General features: G+C 63.3%; 3 protein-coding genes and 1 long non-coding RNA gene across 4 annotated transcripts; 3 read left to right on the top strand and 1 right to left on the bottom strand.

Moving 5' to 3' along the window:
* Positions 1-2,977: 2,977 nt before the first annotated feature.
* Positions 2,978-8,439, top strand: AP3S2 (adaptor related protein complex 3 subunit sigma 2). Its single transcript, XM_061376575.1, has 6 exons — positions 2,978-3,141; positions 3,324-3,415; positions 3,492-3,603; positions 5,233-5,304; positions 7,919-8,026; positions 8,276-8,439. The coding sequence occupies exons 1-6, from the start codon at positions 3,073-3,075 to the stop codon at positions 8,402-8,404; spliced, it is 582 nt and encodes a 193-aa protein (XP_061232559.1). The 5' UTR covers positions 2,978-3,072; the 3' UTR covers positions 8,405-8,439.
* Positions 8,440-9,006: 567 nt separating this feature from the next.
* LOC133224788 (uncharacterized) lies at positions 9,007-10,982 on the top strand. Its single transcript, XR_009728950.1, has 3 exons — positions 9,007-9,393; positions 10,239-10,369; positions 10,860-10,982. It is a non-coding gene; the product is annotated as an uncharacterized LOC133224788 (long non-coding RNA).
* A 3-nt stretch (positions 10,983-10,985) lies between these two features.
* ANPEP (alanyl aminopeptidase, membrane) lies at positions 10,986-17,184 on the top strand. The gene is made up of 20 exons (XM_061376567.1): positions 10,986-11,836; positions 11,922-12,067; positions 12,147-12,283; positions 12,360-12,486; positions 12,671-12,825; positions 12,927-13,040; positions 13,122-13,265; positions 14,061-14,126; positions 14,237-14,302; positions 14,446-14,618; positions 14,699-14,775; positions 14,865-14,998; positions 15,085-15,140; positions 15,222-15,369; positions 15,447-15,538; positions 15,683-15,793; positions 15,868-16,035; positions 16,108-16,248; positions 16,379-16,460; positions 16,653-17,184. The coding sequence occupies exons 1-20, from the start codon at positions 11,136-11,138 to the stop codon at positions 16,833-16,835; spliced, it is 3,021 nt and encodes a 1,006-aa protein (XP_061232551.1). The 5' UTR covers positions 10,986-11,135; the 3' UTR covers positions 16,836-17,184.
* A 554-nt stretch (positions 17,185-17,738) lies between these two features.
* Positions 17,739-19,432, bottom strand: LOC133224794 (mesoderm posterior protein 1-like). The gene is made up of 2 exons (XM_061376588.1): positions 18,271-19,432; positions 17,739-17,940 (listed from the first exon to the last, which is right to left on the bottom strand). Exons 1-2 carry the CDS (start codon positions 19,213-19,215, stop codon positions 17,836-17,838), a joined length of 1,050 nt encoding a protein of 349 aa, XP_061232572.1. The 5' UTR covers positions 19,216-19,432; the 3' UTR covers positions 17,739-17,835.
* Between the last annotated feature and the right edge of the window lie 1,298 nt (positions 19,433-20,730).

Genomic DNA, 20,730 nt, shown 5'->3' with positions numbered 1-20,730 from the left:
GAAGGTGGGGGCGCAATCATCAGCCAGCTCCGTCAATCAGGACACAGAGATTCAATCCTCACCCAGCACAGCCAATCAGGACACAGAGATTCAATGCGCAGCCATCTCGGGCAATCAGAAGGTGGGGACACGATCTTCACACAGCACAGGCAATTAGGGCATAGAGATTCAATCCTCACCCATCACAGCCAATCAGGACACAGAGATTCAATCCTCACCCAGCACAGCCAATCAGGACACAGAGATTCAATCCGCAGCCAGCTCAGGCAGTCAGGACACAGAGATTCAATCCGCACCCAGCACAGCCAATCAGGACACAGAGATTCAATCCGCAGCCAGCTCAGGCAGTGAGGACACAGAGATTCAATCCGCACCCAGCACAGCCAATCAGGACACAGAGATTCAATCCGCAGCCAGCTCAGGCAATCAGGACACAGAGATTCAATCCGCAGCCAGCTCAGGCAATCAGGACACAGAGATTGAATCTGCACCCAGCTCAGGCAATCAGGACACAGAGATTCAATGCGCAGCCATCTCGGGCAATCAGAAGTGGGGACAATCTTCACACAGCACAGGCAATTAGGGCATAGATTCAATCCTCACCCAGCACAGGCAATCAGGACACAGAGATTCAATCCTCACCCAGCACAGCCAATCAGGACACAGAGATTCAATCCGCAGCCAGCTCAGGCAGTCAGGACACAGAGATTCAATCCTCACCCAGCACAGCCAATCAGGACACAGAGATTCAATCCGCAGCCAGCTCAGGCAATCAGGACACAGAGATTCAATCCTCACCCAGCACAGCCAATCAGGACACAGAGATTCAATCCGCAGCCAGCTCAGGCAATCAGAAGGTGGGGACATGATCTTCAGAGAGCACAGCCAATTAGGGCATAGAGATTCAATCCTCACCCAGATCAGCCAATCAGAAGGTGGGGACTCGATCCTCACACAGATCAGTGAGTCTGAAGGTGGGGGCACAATCATCAGCCAGCTCAGGCAATCAGGACACAGAGATTCAATCCTCACCCAGCACAGCCAATCAGCACACAGAGATTCAATCTGCAGCCAGTTCAGGGAATCAGAAGGTGGGGATTCGATCCTCACACAGCTCAGCCAATTAAGGTGTAGAGATTCAATCCGCAGGCAGCTTGTTATAAAAATTCCATCTTGGCCATGACCTGATTTAATTAATTGTTTATTACAATTGATTAATATGGAGAGGCAATGAGCAAGCAGCGCTGGGTGCGCCGGGGAGTCTCCACTCCACCCAAGACTCATACCGAGATTTCTGGGGTACAGTCTCTTACACTCCTCGGTCTTGGGTTTCAACGAATCCTGTCATCGTCTTTGCCCAAATACCGACGTGGGTCCTTTTCATTGTTCTCCTGTTGCTGGGGTCTTATCTTTGGGTGAAGAAACTTCTTAAAAAGTTACTGAATTCCTTGGCAATACATTAACAGGGATGTCTGTCACAGGTTTAACCACCATCTTAGCCCCCCTCAGTTCCATTTCTTATATAGTTACTTATTCAATACACAAGTTTCACCTCATCCTGTAACAGAAGGTATCTCTTGATTACCTAACCCCCTCAAGGCATTCAAGCAGTTAAACAAAGTACCCCTGTAATTAGCAAAGCCTTTGAGACATTCAAGTAGTTAAACAAAGTGCCCCTTAAAGTAACAAAGTGTTTGATTAGGAAAGATTATTCCTTTGTTTCTTTTTCTCTTTCATCATTGTATTGACAGGAACATCTATCTTAATCTGATCATTCCTATACTTTCTACACATGATTTTCCATTCCACCCAAACTACAATGATGACAAGGACTCCTAAGTTGCTGACACGAATCATTCCCATATACCTCACAAGCTCAGCCAATCAGAAAGTCGGGATTCGATCCTCACACAGTTCAACCAATTAAGGTGTACAGATTCAATCCTCACCGTCTCAGCCAATCAGAAGGTGGGGATTCGATCCTCCCCAGCGAGACAAGGAGGCACAAAAGCACAAAATAATCAGTTCTAAGCGATGTTAAGTGTGATGGCTTGGTAATGGAAAACAGCTGCGGTGCTTGGAGGTAGCTGACATAGCTTCAGGTCCTTAGGACTGGAGTACAAAAGGTGTAAGAAAGGCAGAACAGAAAAACAGGACCTGGGGATGGGGAGTGCCTGGCCCTAGCAGATGTCCAGGGTGGGCACAGACGAACAGATAAGTGGAAGGGCAGGGTGATTGCTATGTTTGGGGTGTTAATGAACCCGTTAAGCTGGGGTAAACATCTACTGGGGAGACCTGGGACTAGCAGATGTCCAGGGTGGGAGCAGTTAAACTAACTGGTAAGTAAAAGGGCAGGATGATTGCTGTGTCTGTAGTGTTAATTAAGCTGGTTATGAAGATTGTTGGGAAAAGTAGAGGACCCTTAAAGCCCCCCACATGTGTGTATGCATGCCGGAAACTTTCTGGAACGTGATGCAGGATGCCCAGGGACCATCCAAGAACACCTTGTTCAGCAGTATGGGGACACAGGTTAGGAGGAGCTGCCCCTGCGTCTGCCGGCGCCGCAATGAAGAATACCTGCTTGAAACGGGAAACCTTGGCTGGCGAGTTTGTTCCTGGGGTTTTCTCTGAATCAGCATGTCAGCCAATCAGAATGTGGGGGGACAAGCCTCAGCCAGTCAGAAGGTGGGGACACAATCCTCACCCATCTCTGCCAATCAGAAGGTGGGGACACAATCCTCATCCATCTCAGCCAATCAGAAGTTGAGAACACAATCCTCACCAGCTCAGCCAGACAGGACTGGGCCCCGCCGGTGACCTCTGACCCCGCCGGTATCCCGGAACACGGGCGCGCTGCCGCTTTAAGAGCCCCCCCCCGCCGCGCACGCGCTGCCGCGGTGTGTCACCGCGCGGCTCCCGTCGCTCAGCGGCTCGGGCGCCCCCTGGCGGGCCCGGGGCAGCGGCGGCGTCCGCGTCCCCGTCCCCCGGTGGAGCCCCGCGTCCCCCGCCCTGCGCCCGGCGCCGCTCGGCTGAGGGGCTCCGTGCGGCCCGGCCCCGCGGCCTCCCGCCGGGATGATCAACGCCATCCTGGTGTTCAACAACCACGGCAAGCCGCGGCTCGTCCGCTTCTACCAGCACCTGGTGCGGGGCCGGGGGGGGGCTCGGCAGCGGCGGCGGGGGGCGGGGGCGGGTCCTTCGGGGCGCCGGGGCGCCGGTCCCTGCCCCTCACCCGGCGCTGGCCGCGCGCGGTGCCTCCCTCCCGGGGGGGAGCGGGGCCGGGGTGCCCGGGCGCTGCCCCATGGTGCCCGGTCGCGGCCCCGCAGGCGGAGGAGGTGCAGCAGCAGATCATCCGCGAGACCTTCCACCTCGTGCTCAAGCGGGACGATCACATCTGCAACTTCCTGGAGTGCGGCAGGTAACGGGCGGGACGGGCGCTCCCCGGCGGGACCGGAGCTGGGCCCCCCCCACCGCCCCCCTCCGTGTCCCCGCAGCCTGTTCGGCGGCTCGGACTACAAGCTGATCTACCGGCACTACGCCACGCTGTACTTCGTGTTCTGCGTGGACTCCTCGGAGAGCGAGCTCGGCATCCTGGACCTCATCCAGGTCGGTGCCCGCCCCCCCCCAGGACTGCCCGTGCCCTGTGCCCGCCCCGCCGCTCTGCGGGTGCTGTCCCTGTGCCTGTGCTCTCTGGGAGCGGGTGAGGAGCTGCCGGGCAGCAGAGCGCCCCCTCCTGGAGCAGCGGCAGAAGTGAATTGCAGTGAATTCCTTAAGAAACAGACTCGTGGAAGTGTTGAGTTTGGAAAAGACCCCTTAGATCCTGAGCCCAACCGGTAACCCCAGAATCCCAGGGTGAAGGGACCTCAAGGACCCCCTGGTCCAACCTTTCCAGGCCCAGCATGACCCAGGCTGGGTGTCCCAGCTGTACCCTCTGCAGCTGAACCTTAACTGGGGAGTCACCTCTTCCATGGGGAGATTATCCCAGGGGCTGGTGTTCTCATCGGGAAAGTTTTCCTCTTGTGCCCCGTCAGAATCTCCTCGGTGGCAGCTTGTGCCCATCACCACTTGTCCTTCCCATGTGACTCCTTGTACAAAGGCAGTCTCTGTCTTCTTTGTAGCCACCCTTTAAATACTGGACTGTGGGGATCAGATCTCCCTGAGCCTTCTCCAGGCTGAGCACTCCCAGCTCTCTCAGCCTTTCCTCACACACTTCCCAGCCCTTGGACCATCCCTGTGGCCCTTCCCTGGGCCCTCTCCAGCCTGTCCACATCTTTTTAGTGTGTAGCAGGGACCAAAACTGAGCCCATGTTCCAGGGGTGGCCAGACCAGCGCCGAGCAGAGTGGGACAGTGACATCTTTATCTCTGCTGGTGATGCCTTGCTGATGTTGTTCCCCCCCTGTCCCCCATTGGCTTTCTCTGCCACAGCTGCACACTGATCACTCCCATGTTGCTCCCCAGCCTGTGCTGCACTCTGGGATTGGGTTTTCCCAGGCATAAGACCTGACCCTTGCCCTTGTTGATCTATGTAAGGTTCTCCTTAGCCCGTCCAGCTCTTCCTGCAGCGCAGATCTCACTTCCCAAGTGCCCATTTACCCTCTCAGTTTGATGTCATTGGCAAACACAACGGTGCCAGCCAATGGGCATGCCCCCAAGCACCACATCTGCAAGTCTCTTAAATCCCTGCAGGGGAGCTGACTCCACCACTGTCCTGGGCAGCCTGGTCCTTGACAACCCTTTCAGTGAACAGATTGTTCCTCAGCTCCATCTAACCCTGCCCTGGTGCAGCTTGAGGCCGGTTCCTCTTGTCCCATCCCTTGTTCCTTGGGAGCAGAGCCCAGCCCCTCCTGGCTCCATCCTCCTCTCAGGCACTTGGAGGCAGCCATCAGGTCCCCCCTGAGCCTTCTCTGCTCCAGACTGAGCCCCCCAGGTCCCTCAGCCCTTCCCCATCACACCTGGGCTCCAGGCCCTGCCCCAGCTCCGGTGCCCTGCTCAGGCCCTGCTCCAGCCCCTCAATGTCTCTCTTGTAGGAAGGATCCCAGAGCTCCAGGTGCATTTGAAAGCAGTGTTCAGACGCTGCGAGGCCATCGCAGGAGCTGGGTTCCTGCAGGTTTAGCCCCAGCTCAGGGTGATGCCTGGGACGCAGCGAGCGTAGGTCGGGGCTGTGGGCACTGGGGCTGGGGCGGGCAGCATCCTGTGGGGCTCTCATGCACTCACCTCCTCTTCTGCATCCTCAGGTCTTTGTGGAGACGCTGGACAAGTGCTTTGAGAACGTCTGTGAGCTGGACCTCATCTTCCACATGGACAAGGTGGGTTGTAGGCTCCGTGTGCTGCTGCAGAGCCCTGCCCTCCCTGCAGCTCTAGGGGCAGGAGCCAGCCTGGGGCTCTGGAGCCTTCAGGAGAGGCTGTTGGGATGCTCAGGATCAGCTTTTGGGGAGGTACTGAGATGCAGGGGGGGAGTTGTCAGCCTGAGCTCACGCTGTGCCCTCCTGGTGAGAGATCTGAGTAGCTGGGCTCTGTTGTGAGTCCATGGGACACTGGGTTCATCTGAGTGCTTGCCCTGTTGCGTTGCTGCTGCCGATGCTGGGTCCCTGCAGTCAGTGACAGGATCTGTGCTGAGGCTTCACTCGCTCTGCACAGGCTGCAGGTGGCGCTGGGCAGGCTCTGGGCTGTCCGGACTCTCCTGCCTGGGCTCTGGGACCATTGGGAGTCCTGTTAACATTTGACTGGAGTTACGGGAAAAGAGGGAAGGAGCAGTGGGAGTGTTTGGAATGCAAAGGGCTTGGTAAACCTCGGGTTGAGCCCGTGATGGTTCCTCTTTAGCTGGACAGTTTCTGGGCGGGAACCTCTTCTCTCATCATCTCAGAGCTGGAGCTGAAGATAACTGGGGCTGTGCTTGGGGACAGGAGAGCTTGGCCGCTGCGTGCTGCACTTGCGTGGCTGCTGAGAAACGCGCCAGCAGGAGGGAGGAGGGGAAGGGAAAGCAGCGGGGCTGTAAAATGTTCCCTCTGTGGCAATTGCAGCTCCTGAACCCTGGCAGAGGAGGGGTCAGCAAACCCTGCTGGCAGGGATCCGGGCCGCCGGTGCCAGCGCTGGGGAAGGGAGGCTTGGGTTGCGCAATGTGGCTGCTGTGAGCTCCCGCAGTGCTGCAGCCCTCGCTCCTTAGCTCCTTACCCAGGCAGACACGAGAGGAAGGAAGGAGGGTACCTGTGGAGAAGTGGCCGGGTCAGCCCTGGCCACAGCCGAGGATGCTCTTGGGTTCCTCGCTCTGTGGCGTGAGCGAGCCCCGGCAGCTTTGTGCTCAGCCCACAGCAGAGGTTATTCCCGTGATCCGTGCCTGTTTCCCAGTGGGAATTGCCCTTCTCTGAACTCCCCTGCCAGCAAAGGGCTCCAAGGAGACAGGTTTCTGATAGGGGAGATGCTGGACTCGGTGGCCCTGAGGTTCTCGCTATCAGTCAGGCTTGTTTGCTTCCCATCCTGTGCTTCCGCTGCTTCTCAGCCTTGACTTTAGTCCTTGGCCGCTGTCACCTGGTCATCGCGCCCCTGTTTCTATATGGGGCCTGTATTTAGTTCTCCCGTGCTCACACTGCGTGCCCCTGCTCCCGACAGCTTGGTTGCAGCCTTAGGGAACGCGCTGTGGGGTTTCCATTCCTGCCTTCAGGTGCAGCTCCCGCTGTGCCCGGGAGCAGGGTCCTGCAGCGAGAGCTGCTGCGGGTTGCAGGTCCAGCCCCTGCAGCTCGATGGCCCCGGGGCTGGGTCCCCTTTGGGAGCAGCAGCCTCGGAGCTGCGGGATCCCTGTCACAAGGGGAGGCTGTGGCCCAGGCCCTGGGGGTGCTTTGTACCCTGTGGGGAACGGGTTTCATGGAGCAGCTGCAGGGCCCCATGGGGGACGCGGTTCCTCGGGAAGGGCTCTTTCGGTTTGGAAAACAAAGCGGGGTTGGGATTTGTGCCCTGCTGGTTGGGGTCCAACTTGGGCTGAAGCCACATCTCGAAGGAGCAACGTTTCCTGCAGCCCAGATGCTCTCCTGTTGCAGGAGCTGCTCTGTTTGCTGGGGCTGGGGCTGAGCTATGGGACTGCAGCTCCAGTGCTGCGGGTGCCCTCGGAGGGGCGGTCAGCCCGGCTCACCCTGTGCACTGCTGATCATGGAATCACACCTCCAGCTCCCTGCTGCGGGCACGGACACCTTCCACTGGAGCAGCTTGCTCCAAGCCCCATCCAACCTGGCCTTGATCCTGCCCACGCTCCTGCTGCCGGGAGGAGGATGGGGCCTGCACGAGGCTGGGATCCCCTTTCCAGCAGGTTCTGTTGCTGGCGCAGTTTCCCACAGCAGTGCCCCGCAGCAGTGGCTGCCCAGAGCTCACGAGTGCAACCTGCCCTCCTGGAGCCATAAAGCAATCTAATAGCTTCAGTGTCTTCCAGTAACACCTATTTCACAGAAGTAACCAGGGACCCATAAATCCATTATCTGTGCTGGGTGGTGCTTGGGAATGCTGAGGTAGCAGGGAGGCTGTGCTGAGCGGTGGGGCTGGAGGGGGTCACAGTGCCCAGCAAAGCTCAGTTCCCGCCCTGGGCTGCTCCTGTCTCCTTGGGCTGGAAGCCAGGACGGGCCCTTGGGGCATCGCTGGCTGGAGGCAGCAGCTCCCTGGCTGGAGGCAGCTCAGTGTCAGGGTCCTGCCTTTCCTCAGGGAGTGCTTTGTGTTGGAAGGGGCCTTAAAGCCCAGCCAGTTCCAGCCCTGCCACAGCTTCTGGGCACCCTGTGCCAGCGCCTCAGCACCCTCACAGGGAAGAGCTTCTGCCTAAGAGCTCAGCTCAGTCTCCCCTCGGGCAGGTTCAAGCCATTCCCCTTGCTCTGTCCCTACATCCCTTGTCCCAAGCCCCTCTCCAGCTCCTGGGTTCACAGCCTTCCCCTGCTTCCCTCGCAGGTTCACCACATCCTGCAGGAGATGGTGATCGGTGGCATGGTGCTGGAGACCAACATGAACGAGATCGTGGCGCAGGTGGAGGCCCAGAGCAAGCTGGAGAAGGCCGAGGTGAGCACCCCGCTGCAGGGCAGCCGTGGGACACCCAAATGGTGTCCCCAGTGTCCCCAGTCCCTGTGTGCCCCTGTCCTTGGGGACCAGGCTGGGGATGGCCCTCGCTGGCTTGCTCCTTGCTGTTGTGGAGCATAGGAGCAGCCTGGGCATGGAAGTGGCTGTTCCCATCCAGGCTCACAGCCCTGTTGGTGCTGGTGTGATGGGGCTGAGGGCTGAAGGCTGGGATCACCGCTCCCTCTCTCGCAGGGGGGGCTCTCGGCCGCTCCTTCCCGCGCGGTCTCAGCGGTGAAGAACATCAACCTGCCGGAGATCCCGCGCAACATCAACATCGGGGACATCAACATCAAGGTGCCCAACCTCTCGCAGTTCATGTGAGCTGAGCTGCCATGGCCTGGGGGGAAGCGGGGCTCCCCCTGTCCCCGGCCCCCCTGTGCTGTGGGGCTGGCAGCGGTGATGGGCTCAGCGAGGAGCCGGTGCTGCTGTCACGGGTACCTGGGCTCAGTTCTGCTCCCTGGTGCCCCATCACCAAGGGTGCCCTTCCCTCCCTCCCCGGGAATGTGCAGCCTCTGTCCCTGCTGGGGGGGAAGAGCCGGGCCCTGCCTCTCCCAGCACTTCTTGGGTTTCCCGGCTGTCAAAATGCACTCGTAGCTGATGGCCCCTGGCTTGTGGCCCTCTCCATCCCCATGCCCACCCTGCTCCTTGTGCTGGGGGAAACCAGCCTGGCTGGGGTTGTTCCTTGCAGCTCCATGAGCTCTGGAGCTGGAGCCACCCTGGAGGGTACCTGCAGGGCCCGAAGCTTGTAGGATCAGGCCAGGCTGGGGTCTCCTGGAGCATGTCCCTGTCTCCTAATAAACATCATGTGAACCTGTGTCTGCTGTGGGTGCTGCTGGCCTGGCCTGGGGGTGCTCGGGTGCTGTGTGGGGTGGGAAATGGGGCCTGGGACCCCCTGTGCTGGGCTGCTGTCCCCCCATGGCTGGGGGTCCTGGGGCTTAGGGTGCAGAGGTCCCTGTGCAGTGGGAGCTGCTTGGTTGGGTGCCCCGTGCCCTTGGCCCTGCCCTGGCTCCGTCTGGCCACCAGGCTCCGGGCTGGCCCTGGGGCCCCTTCCTCTGCTTCCCCCCAGCCCATGGGACCTGAGCTCTGGCGCTGCCTCCACTTCCCCTGGCAGGGAAACAGTGACTCTGCCTGGAAGGAATTTTCCTGCTGTCTCCCCTCCCTGCAGCTTAACCCTTCCCCAGCTGGCCAGGGGCCACGGCCGGCTCCTGGGGTCAAGGAGCTGGACACCCTGCTGCTTCCTCTTCTTTGCCAGCCCCCCTCCTCCTCCTCCTCCTCCTGTGGCTGCCGGAGCAGCGCCGTGGAGGGAGCGGGTGAGTGGGGCTCTGGGCTGTGCCCCGGGGTCTGCTTGGCACCGGGAGGGTTGGGTGGGATCTGCTTGGACTTGGGTTCGCCCAAAGCCAGGAGCTTGGAGTGGTGCCCGGGTCCTGCTCTTGGTGCCGGGGTCGGTGCGGGGCAGGCGGTGGTGGCTGCTCTGTGCCTGTGTCCGGCCCCGCTGCAGGATGCATCCGGCTTCCTCTGCAGCCAGGGGATGTTCTCGTGCTGCCCCTTCCCACACCCTGCCCCAGGGCTGCGGGAGCAGCAGGGCCCGTGCAGGGCAGAGCGAGCCCGTGCGGGTCCTGCCTGGCCGGGGGAGCAGGCAGAGCCCATGGGGCCGCTGGGGCTTCACCCGGGACCCATGTCCCCACCTGGAGGCTGCAGCCCTGACCCCGGAGGGGGCCTCGGGGCTGGGGGGGAGCCGGGACAGGAGCCCCAGGGACCTGGCATTGCTGAAGGTGAGGCCTGGCTGCGGGCAGCAGCGTTCCTGCCCCGGGCAGGGCTGTGGGTGCCTGACACGGGCATGGGCCCCTCCTGCAGCCCAGTGTGAGCGGGGGGACACGGACATGGAGAGCAGGGGCTGCCCAGGGGCTCCGGGCTCTCCTGGCTGAGCTACCTGGGTCACCCAGAGATGGGGCTGGCTCCTGGCTCCATCACCCATCCCAAGGCTGCACTTTGGCACCCATGGGTGCTGGGTTCTGCTGCACTCAACTGGGCTTTGCCTGCTGGAGAGTGTCCCCTGACCCCAGCACCCCTTGGCAGGAGGGCAGAGGGGATGGAGCTGGCCCCGGCCCAGTGGGTAGCCCTGCAGTAGGTAAATGTTTGCTTTCGCTCTGCCAAGCACCAGCTGAGCCCAATCCTGGCCCTGTTCCCAGGCAGTGCTGGGTCACTGCACCCCACAGACCCACCTGCACCCCACGGAGCCCGTAGGCTGCCCTCAAGGACTGGGACGTCTGTGATCCACCACTGCCGGTAGGGCTGGGGCAGAGGGTGCTGGGCTGGGGGGGATGAATAGGGATCACCCCCAAGCAGGGACCGTTCCCGGTGTGCCTGGGGGCTGTGGGTGCTGCGAGGAGGGTGCATGGGCAGGCTGGGTCCCTGCTGCTTTGTCCCTTCTCCTGCCGTTCCCCTGGGATGAGCACGGCCACGGCTGGTGGGAGGATGCGGACCCCCAGCAGCACCCTGGGGTCTGTGGTGTGTAGGGGACGAGCCGGGGGGGTTTGTCCCCAAGAGCAGGGCCCTGCGGTCCCAGGCTGCATGCGGCTGGAGGGTGTTGGGGATAACGCTTCCTGGCCCGTGCAGGCTGCGGGTGCCCGTGCGGGTGGCAGCGGCGCGTGTGGGCCCCGGGCTGGAGCCTGACCCCGGCAGGAGCTGGGCGCTGCGGCCCTGGGCATTGAGAGGGCTGCGGGCAGGGGAGCCCCGCGGTGCACTGTGAGCGCCAGCCCCGTCCCTCCTCTTGCAGGGCCAGGAGGGTCCCTGGGAGCCCCAGCCCGTGCCCGCTCCCGCGCTGCCCATCCCTGATGGTGCAATCCCGAGGTGCCGGCGATCCCCCCGCCGCAGCGGTGAGGGCTGTTAGTGCTGCTGCAGAGCTCATCCCCGGGGCTGCCACCCCCCCGAGCCCCACGGTTGTTTAATCCTTCACTCATTAACCTGGGCTGATAAACCCGGGGGGAGCGAGAGGCTAAAAGCCGTGCCAGGCGGGCAGCACCTCCCTCGACACTCGCTCCGCAGCCCCGCCATGGCGGCCGGCTTCTTCATCAGCAAGAGCGTGGCCGCCGTGGCCGTGGTGCTGGGTCTGGGCGCTGTGGCCACCATCGTCGCGCTCTCGGTGGTGTACGCCCAGGAGAAGAACAAGGTGACGGAACTTGGCACCACCGAGCCCAGCACCACCAGCCCCAGCACCACCAACACCGCTGCCACCACTGCCTCCACTGCCTCCACCACCCGCACTGCCTCCACCACCAGCACTGCCCCCACCACCCGCACTGCCCCCACCACCACCCCTGCCCCCACCACCACCCCTGCCCACAACGCCTGGGACAACTGGAGGCTGCCGACCACACTGATGCCGGAGCTCTACGAGGTGACCCTGCAGCCCTTCCTGACGCCCGATGCTAACAACATGTACATCTTCAGGGGCAACAGCAGCGTGGTCTTTGTCTGCGTGGAAGCCACCGACCTCATCCTCATCCACAGCAAAAAACTGAACTACACCCTGCAGGGCTCCTTCCACGCCTCGCTGCAGGCAGTGGATGGCTCCAGCGTGCCCCCCATCACCAGGACCTGGCTGCAGCCCACCACGCAGTACCTGGTGGTGCAGCTGGGCAGCCCGCTGCAGCAGGGCCAGCGCTACCGGCTCTTCAGCATCTTCACCGGGGAGCTGGCCGATGACCTGGCCGGGTTCTACCGCAGCGAATACGTGGACGAGTCAGGCACCAAGTAGGTGGAGGGCAGGGGATGGGGCTGAGAGCGGCCGCGTACGGGGCGAGCAGAGGGGGCCGGGTGCTGATGGGGTCTCTTGCAGCAGGGTGGTGGCCACCACGCAGATGCAGGCGGCTGATGCCCGCAAAGCTTTCCCCTGCTTCGACGAGCCGGCCATGAAAGCCAACTTCACGGTGACGCTGATCCACCCCTCCGACCACGAGGCCATCTCCAACATGCCCGTCAGGAGTGAGTGGGGTGGGAGGAGCCCCAGTGGGCTCTGGGGCCCGGCAGGGCTGTGGGGTGACCTCCCCCTTGCTCCCCATAGGCACCCAGCAGCAGCAGATCGATGGGAATACCTGGAACATCACCAAGTTCGAGACCACCCCCAGGATGTCCACCTACCTCCTGGCCTTCATCGTCAGCCAGTTCACATACGTGCACAACATGTCGGAGAATGTGCTGGTAGGACTGGGGGGCCCAGACCGACCCCCTGCCCACCCAGGGCTCTGAGCCTGAGCCCCACATCCCACCCCTACAGATCCGCATCTGGGGCCGCCCCATGGCCATCACCGAGGGCCAGGGCGAGTACGCACTGCAGGTCACTGGCCCCATCCTCAACTTCTTCGAGAGGCACTACAACACAGCGTACCCGCTGCCCAAGTCTGGTGCGTGCCGCGGCACTGGGGGTTGGAGGCACCAGGGTTGGTGGCACTGGGGGTGGTGACACCAGGGTTGATGGCACTGGGGGTGATGGCACTGGGGGTTGGTGGCACCAGGGTTGGTGGCACCAGCGTTGGAGGTACCCAGGTTGGTGGCACCGATGCACCACCAGGACCCCTGTGCCCCCAGACCAGGTTGGCCTCCCTGACTTCAATGCGGGCGCGATGGAGAACTGGGGTCTGGTGACGTACCGGGAGAACTCGCTGCTCTTCGACGATGCCTACTCCTCCATCGGGAACAAGGAGCGGGTGGTGACCGTCATTGCCCACGAGCTGGCGCACCAGGTACCCACCGTACCCCTGCTGCCCCCCCTCCATCCCCACACTGTCCCCCCTCCATCCCCACATTGTCCCCGTGGTGTGACGGGCGCTGTGCCCCCCCGCAGTGGTTCGGGAACCTGGTGACGCTGCGGTGGTGGAACGACCTGTGGCTGAACGAGGGCTTCGCCTCCTACGTGGAGTATCTGGGTGCTGACTCAGCAGAACCCTCCTGGAACATTGTGAGCGTCAGGGCATCGGGCAGCGGGGTGCAGGCAGGGTGGGGGCAGGGCTGAGGCGGGTGCTGGCACTCACCCCCACAGAAAGACCTGATGGTGCTGGACGAGGTGCACACGGTGATGGCGACAGACGCCCTGACCACGTCCCACCCGCTCTCCTTCCGCGAGGACGAGATCAACACCCCGGCCGAGATCAGCGAGGTCTTCGACTCCATCGCCTACAGCAAGGTGGGCACAGAGGGGTTCCTGTGGTGGGGGGGGCTGCAGGTGTCCCCTGCACCGGGTGTCCCCTGCACCGGGTGTCCCCTGCACAGGGTGTCCTATACACTGCGTGTCCTGTGCACTGTGTGTCCCCTGCACCGGGTGTCCCCTCTACCGGGTGTCCTATACACTGCGTGTCCTGTGCACTGTGTGTCCCATGCACCGGGTGTCCCCTGCACTGGGTGTCCTGTGCACCGGGTGTCCCATGAACCAGGTGTCCCGTGCACCGTGTGTCCCCTGCACTGGGTGTCCCCTGCACCGGGTGTCCCCTGCACTGGGTGTCCTATACACTGTGTGTCCCGTGCACCGTGCGTCCTATACACTGTGTGACCAGTGCACTGTGTGTCCTATACACCGTGTGTCTCGTGCACCGTGTGTCCTATATACTGTGTGTCCTGTGCACCGTGTGTCCTATACACTGTGTGTCCTATGCACCGTGTCCTATACACCATGTGTCCTATGCACCGGGTGTCCTATACACTGTGTGTCCTATACACCGTGTCCTATACACCATGTGTCCCCTGCACCGTGTGTCCTATACACCGGGTGTCCCCTGCACTGTGTGTCCCCTGCACTGGGTGTCCCCTGCACCGGGTGTCCTATACACTGTGTGTCCTGTGCACTGTGTGTCCCCTGCACTGGGTGTCCCCTGCACCGGGTGTCCCCTGCACCGGGTGTCCCCTGCACTGGGTGTCCTATACACCGTGTGTCCTGTGCACCGGGTGTCCCATGCACCGGGTCTCTGAGCCGCCTTGCCCGCAGGGAGCCTCAGTGCTGCGGATGCTCTCGGACTTCCTCACCGAGGACGTGTTCAAGCAGGGGCTGCAGGTGAGGCTCTGCTGGAGCTGGGGGGGTCCCATGGCAGGGACCTGCCTGGGTGCTCTGCAGGAGTCCCTTGCTCCGGGCCTGCTGCTGCTCACGCTGGTTCTCTCCCGCAGTCCTACCTGCACACCTTCGCCTATGGGAACACCGTCTACACAGACCTCTGGCTCCATCTGGAAGAGGTAGGAGGGGTTGGTGGCTCCCAGCTGCCCCCCATGCCTCAGCCCCATCCCTGCTGCTGCCCTGGCTCGGGGCTCCTGGCCACGGGGTGCAGCACCCAACCCGCACCCTGTCACTGGTGACCCGTGGTGCTGCCCTGCCGCAGGCTGTCCGGAGGAGCGGCCTCCAGCTGCCCGGCAGCATCAGCGACATCATGGACCGCTGGACACTGCAAATGGGCTTTCCCTTGGTCACCGTCAACACCCTGGATGGCTCCGTCAGGCAGAGCCACTTCCTGCTGGACCGCGACTCCGTGGTGGAGAGACCCTCTGTCTTCAAGTGAGCTGGGGGCCACGGCAGGCGGTGCTGGGGAGGCCGGGGCTGAGGGACGGTCCCACTGCCTGCCTGTCCCGTCACAGCTACACCTGGATCGTGCCCATCACCTGGATGACGCCGGAGAGCACTGGGGAGAGGCAGTGGCTGACCAGTGTCTCAGGTAGGGCACATCCTGCCCGGCGGGGAGCGGGGGTCCCAGGGGGGACGGTACCAGTGTGGGGGGGTCTGAGCCTTCTCTCCACCCCCCAGAAACCAAACCCGAGTTCCAGGTGAGCAGCTCCAGCTGGCTCCTGCTGAACCTCAACGTCAGTGGGTACTTCCGCGTCAACTACAACCAGGAGAACTGGGACCAGCTCCTCAAGCAGCTTTCCACCAACCACGAGGTACATGGGGCTGGCCGGGGCCAGGGAGGGGCCCCCACCCCATGCGCCCCACTCAGCGCTGATGCTGACCTTGCCCTCTCTTGCAGGCCATCCCCGTGATCAACCGTGCCCAGATCATTGATGATGCCTTTAACCTGGCCAGGTGAGCTGTGCCGGCTGCCGCGGTGCCGGCGGCACCAGGGGAGCACCCGGTGGGTGCTGATGCTGTCCTCTCCCCGCGCAGGGCGCACTACGTTGATGTGACCTTGGCCTTGAGCACCACCCGGTTCCTGAGCCACGAGACCCAGTACATGCCCTGGCAGGCAGCGCTCAACAACCTCGCCTACTTCAAGCTGATGTTTGACCGCAGCGAGGTCTTTGGGGTGATGACGGTGAGCAGAGCCCTGTGCCGGGCCGGGGTCTGCCCCAGAACAGAGGGTCTGGTGCTGACCATCCTCCTGCCCCCCAGAAATACATACAGCAGCAGGTGATGCCCCTCTTCAACTACTACAAGACCATCACCAGTAACTGGACCACCATCCCCAGTGGCCTGATGGAGCAGTGAGTGCCACAGCCCCGCGGCTGGGCTGCACCCCAAGGTCTCCCCCACCACACCGGGATGGTCACCAGGGCAGGGCATGTTCCTGGTTGTTCCCTGGCTGCCGTGTGCTGGTCCCCAGCCCTGCATGGTCCCTCTCTCCCCAGGTACAGCGAGATCAATGCCATCAGCACAGCCTGCTCCTACGGCATTGCCGAGTGCCAGGACCTGGCCAACAGCTACTTCCAGCAGTGGCAGCAGAACATCTCCAGGAACCCGTGAGCGCCCCGTGCCCGGTGCTGCAGCCGCCTTGGGTGCGGGGCTCCTGGCTGACGGCTCCTCTGTCCCGCAGGATCCCCCCGAACCTTCGCTCCTCCATCTACTGCAGCATCGTGGCCATGGGCGGGGAGGGGGCCTGGGACTTCATGTGGGACAGGTTCAAAGAGGCGCCGGTGGTGTCCGAGGCTGACAAGCTCCGCACGGCCCTCACCTGCAGCCGCCTTCCCTGGATCCTCAACCGGTGGGTGCAGGGCCCCGGTGGGCTCCGCGGCTCGGCCCCTGCAGCCCCTCACCGGCGCTGCGCCTCCCCCAGGTACCTGCAGTACACCCTCGACCCCAGCAAGATCCGGAAGCAGGACGCCACCTCCACCATCAACAGCATCGCCAGCAACGTGGTGGGGCAGCCCCTGGCCTGGGACTTCGTCCGCAGCAACTGGAGACAGATCTTCACCCAGTGAGCTCTGCAGGGGGCGCAGGGCAGGCAGCACCCCCCTTCTGCCTGGGACCCTCGGGGGTGGCTCCAGGCCCTGTCCCCAGTCCCGCTCTGCCCAGAGCCCCCGGCTCAGCGCCACTCTGCTCTCCAGGTACGGAGGCGGCTCCTTCTCCTTCTCCCAGCTGATTTCATCGGTGACCCAGCGGTTCTCCACGGAGTTTGAGCTGCAGCAGGTGAGGCTGGACCCTGGCAGCGGTCCTGGGGGTCCATGGGGCCAGGAACAAGGGACCCCCGCCCTGCTCTGTGCTGCTGGCACCATCCAACCTGCCCCTGCCCCTGGGTCCCCAGGCTCTGGCCAGGTTCTGTCCCTGTCCGGGGCGCAGCCGGGTGCCCCACGCCGGCTCCAACTTCTCTTCCCCTGGCAGCTGGAGCAGTTCAAGGAAGACAACCAGGACATCGGCTTCGGGTCAGGGACGCGAGCGCTGGAGCAGGCGCTGGAGAGGACCCGCACCAACATCAACTGGGTCAATGAGAACCAGCAGAAGGTGCTGGCCTGGTTCCAGGGCGAGACTGGCTCCAGCTCACCAGCTAACCAAATAACCAGCTAACCAAATAACCAGCTAACCAAATAACCAGCTAACCAAATAACCAGCTAACCAGCTGATGTGCTCACCTCCCAGAGCCCACCACCCCGCAGCCTCATCCCCTCCCCATCTCTCTTCACTCCATCCCCTCCATCTCCCATCCTGAAACACTCCATCCTGGGGACACCCCAGGGGACACCCCACAATCGCTGCTCCTGAGGGGCTGTGCCTGACGCCTGTATGATGGGCAGCAGAGGGGGCAATGGGAGGCCTTGGGCCTGGGGGGTCCCTGCAGACATTGCTGCCCAGTGAGGCACTGGGTTCTGCAGGCTCAGGCAGGGCCTGGGATGTAAATAAAGGATTCACACCATCACCCTGCTCTGGGTGCTGCGGGGGGGGGCAGGAAGCTCCTGGGACCGTGGGGTGGGGGCCATTAGGAGCCTGGTGCTAAGTGGCTCTGGGGGCTTTGGTGACGCCAGGCCCCAGCCCCTCTGTCTGACGGCTGCGTGTGAGCTCTCCTGCTGGGCCCCTGCCCTGCTCAGTGCTGCTGTGAGCATCCCCTGCACAGTGTGACCCTCCCGGCAGCCTCTGCAGGATAGGGCAAGGAGGCACCAGCGTGGGCATGGTGTGCAAGAGGGTGCTGCAGCCGGACCCCGTGGGATGCCCGGGTCCCCAAGGGATGGAGCTGGATGGTCCCAGCAGCCCCAGTGCCAAACCCTTGCAGGGAAGGGGCAGGAGCTACCCCAGGTGGGGGGTCCCTCCATCACCCTTAGGGACAGCTCTTGGCTGTGGGTGCCCCTGGCTCAGAGGCAGTGCCTGGCTCTGTGTGCTTGTGGGGGTACCAGCCCATGGGGTGCCTCGGCTCCAAAGGCACTGGAGCTGGGGCGCAGCGATCGGGGTCCCGCAGTAATGACCTGAGTTGCAGCAGTGCACAGCAGCTTTATTGAGGAGCCTGACCCTGGTGTCCATCCCGCATGGCCACGTCCCTGTCCCCTGTGCAGCCTCTGTGGCCGAGGGTGCAGGATCAGCTCCAGCCCCCCCAGTGCCGTGCTGGGGGGCAGCCAGGCAGGACCGAGGCTGTGTGGGGCACTGCAGCGAGGATGCTGTCCAGGGCCGGTGGGATGCGGAGCTGTGTGGGGAGAGCTGTGTGAGGTGAGAGGCTGCAGGAAGGCACCGTGGCCCTGCCCAGCACCCCGAGTCCCTGCCCAGCACCCTGTGTCCTTCACCTCTGGCCCCACATCCTGTGCCCCATGCTGCACACTCCACACCCTCTGGCTCAGTGCACATCATGCTGTGCCACAAGCCCAGGCAGGCACCCTGGCCATGCCGTGGGGGGGATTATAGATGAAGCCCGTCCAGCACCCCATGAAGAGCACCCACACCCCTGCCCATCCATCCCTGGGCTCTCTCCCAGCCCCGGGGGTGCGGGAGGAGGGAACGGGGGTGAGGCCGTGAGTACCTGGAGGTGCGCGGCCAGCTGGGAGCCAGGCGCTGGGGCCGCAGGGGGTCCTGTGTCCGTCAGTCCCGCCGTGGGAGGCTGAGGAGGGGCTGCAGGCTCCCAGCAGCAGGAGGAGGCTGGAGCGGTGCCCGTGGCCGCGGTGCATCTCTGGGGGGGCTGCAGGGGGGTCACTGCTCCGAGGCTGCACAGCGGGGACGACCACGACCCTGAGGTGGAGCCAGGGCTCCCGTGCAGCTCCGGGGGGGTCCTCATCGAAGGGATGTAGGGGGGCGACCCCCAGGCTCCCGGCCCCATGTCTGGAACCCCAAGCACCTCCGGGGGGGGCCCTGCTGCAGCGCCACAGGGAGGCGACGACCCCCAGGCCCCCGGCCCCACGCCGCCAGCCCCGAGCAGCTCCGGGGGGGGCCCGGCCACGGGAGGTGACCCCCAGCCCGCGGCGCCGGGGGGCGAAGCAGCGCGCGGGGCCGGGGCGGGCGGGAGCGGGCGGGGGTCCGGGCTCCGGCAGCACCCCAGGCCCTGGGGGCAGAGCGGGCAGTGCCGGGGCGCCGCCCCCCGCCGCCGGGCCAGCGCCTCCTCGCTGAGCCCCAGCAGCGCCGAGAGGTGCGCGATGTAGCGGGCGGCCAGGCGCAGGGTCTCGATCTTGGTGAGGCTCTGGCCGGCGGGCGCCAGCGCGGGCGGCAGGTAGTGCCGCAGCCGCAGCAGGGCCTGCGCCAGCCGCCGCATCCGCAGCTTCTCCCGCTCGCTGGCGCTCTGCCGCGGGCCCCGCTCCCCGCACCGCCACGGCTCAGCCCCGGGCCCCGGGCGCCGGCCCCGCGGGGCACAGCGGGACGGGACGTGCGGAGCGGCGGGAGTTGGGGGGGTGGCATCGTCGGGGCCCCGCAGAGGGACACCGTGTCCTGGGAGCTGGAAGCCGCAGGGCAGGAGCGGGGCTGGGGGTCCGGCCATGGCTGGGGTCTGCTCCGCTGCCCGGGACTAGGGGTGCCCCGGCTTTATGGGACGTGATGTCTTTGTGGCCGCCCGGAGGTGTCAAAACCTACAGAGCCGGGTTGGGGCCGGTCGGGAGCCTGGGAATGCCGGACCCATTTGCAGAGGTGTCAGTTCTGACTCCTCGGACCCTTAATTGGCGCTGCCCGGCGCTGGGAAGTGTGCAGGAACCAATTCACACGGCCATGAGAGATGCTAACGCGTCCACCAGCCCTGCCAAGCCCGCATCGCCTTGCACGGCAGCCCTGCCACTGGGGACTTGACCTTCCACTGCTGGCACCCTGATACCCAACAGTGTCCCCCCACCTCTCCAGGGCCGGGAGTCCTTGCTGTGCCCACGGCTCAAACCAAGTACCCCGAGGGGCAGGGATGTGCTGTGCACCAGTGGTAGGATGAGAGCGGAATCACAGAGTCCCAGACTGGTTTGGACTGAAGGGACCTTAAAGCTCCTCCAGCTCCAACCCCTGCCACGGGCAGGGACCCCTTCCACTGGAGCAGCTTGCTCCAAGCCCCTGTGTCCAACCTGGCCTTGAGCACTGCCAGGGATGGGGCAGCCACAGCTTCTCTGGGCACCCTGTGCCAGCGCCTCAGCACCCTCACAGGGAAGAGCTTCTGCCTAAGAGCTCAGCTCAGTCTCCCCTCGGGCAGGTTCAAGCCATTCCCCTTGGCCTGTCCCTACAGGCCCTTGTCCCAAGCCCCTCTCCAGGTTTCCTGCAGCCGCTTTAGGCACAGGTGTTTCTCTTCTCCAGTTAACACCCCTGGCTCTCTCAGCCTGGCTCCAGAACATAGCTGCTCCAGGGCTCGGAGCATCTCCATGGCCTCCTCTGGACATGTTCCTTTCCCAGGAGACATCCGTGTGCTGGCTGCACTGACTTGGTCTTCCTCACCCACTGTGTGAAACCCAGGCTGTGGACTGGGTCTCCAGTGGGCAGCCCCATGGGGATGTTGAGCTCTTTGGGATGCTTGTTTCCTGGGATGCTTTTATATGCCTCACCCCTGGGCCTGGCACTATCCTTGCCAGCGGTCCCCATCCTAGCTGGGGGTACAAGAGTGCGCAGCCAGGGCTGGGAGCCATGCAGACAGAGGTGCTGGAGCAGGGACGGGCAGTCCAGGGAGGATATTAAGGTGCTCTGGGGAGGCTCCCTGGTGGGATTCCTTACTGGGGGACTGCCTGCTTCTGGGGCACAGGAGGGCTTTGGCCAGCAGCATCACGAGGAACCCTGAGGCTAAGCGCCATTCCTGTGCCCTCACCACCACCCTATGGTCCTAAACGTGCCAGAGGGTCGTGGGGGGATCCATCTCCCCTGAAGGGTGGGGGGCTGCGGGCTGTCCCTCGCAGGTCTCTGACCCCACAGCAGCGCTGTCACGGCCCAGCCGTGATCCAGCACTTGTCTAAACAGAGGGAGGTGGGAAACGGCCGCAGCGGGGCCGCAGAACTCATTACCCGGGAGCTCATCAGCTAATGAGACCCAGGAG

Source organism: Neopsephotus bourkii, unplaced genomic scaffold (assembly GCF_033783945.1).
Source record: "Neopsephotus bourkii isolate Nb327-2 ecotype Australia unplaced genomic scaffold, CSIRO-AGI_Nbou_v1 NB_1723, whole genome shotgun sequence".
Taxonomy (NCBI): Eukaryota; Metazoa; Chordata; class Aves; order Psittaciformes; family Psittacidae; genus Neopsephotus; species Neopsephotus bourkii.
The sequence above is the reverse complement of the archived record's forward strand: the minus strand, read 5'-3'. Positions and strand labels throughout refer to the sequence as shown.

Coding starts and splice junctions, on each gene's coding strand:
- AP3S2 (XM_061376575.1), top strand. CDS start 3,073: ATGATCAACGCCATCCTGGTGTTCAACAACCACGGCAAGCCGCGGCTC. Junction 3,142..3,323: donor TCCGCTTCTACCAGCACCTG/GTGCGGGGCCGG, acceptor GCGGCCCCGCAG/GCGGAGGAGGTGCAGCAGCA. Junction 5,305..7,918: donor TCATCTTCCACATGGACAAG/GTGGGTTGTAGG, acceptor CTTCCCTCGCAG/GTTCACCACATCCTGCAGGA.
- ANPEP (XM_061376567.1), top strand. CDS start 11,136: ATGGCGGCCGGCTTCTTCATCAGCAAGAGCGTGGCCGCCGTGGCCGTG. Junction 15,370..15,446: donor AGGTCTTTGGGGTGATGACG/GTGAGCAGAGCC, acceptor CCTGCCCCCCAG/AAATACATACAGCAGCAGGT. Junction 15,539..15,682: donor CCCAGTGGCCTGATGGAGCA/GTGAGTGCCACA, acceptor CTCTCTCCCCAG/GTACAGCGAGATCAATGCCA.
- LOC133224794 (XM_061376588.1), bottom strand. CDS start 19,215: ATGGCCGGACCCCCAGCCCCGCTCCTGCCCTGCGGCTTCCAGCTCCCA. Junction 17,941..18,270: donor AGCTGGCCGCGCACCTCCAG/GTACTCACGGCC, acceptor CTCCCCACACAG/CTCCGCATCCCACCGGCCCT.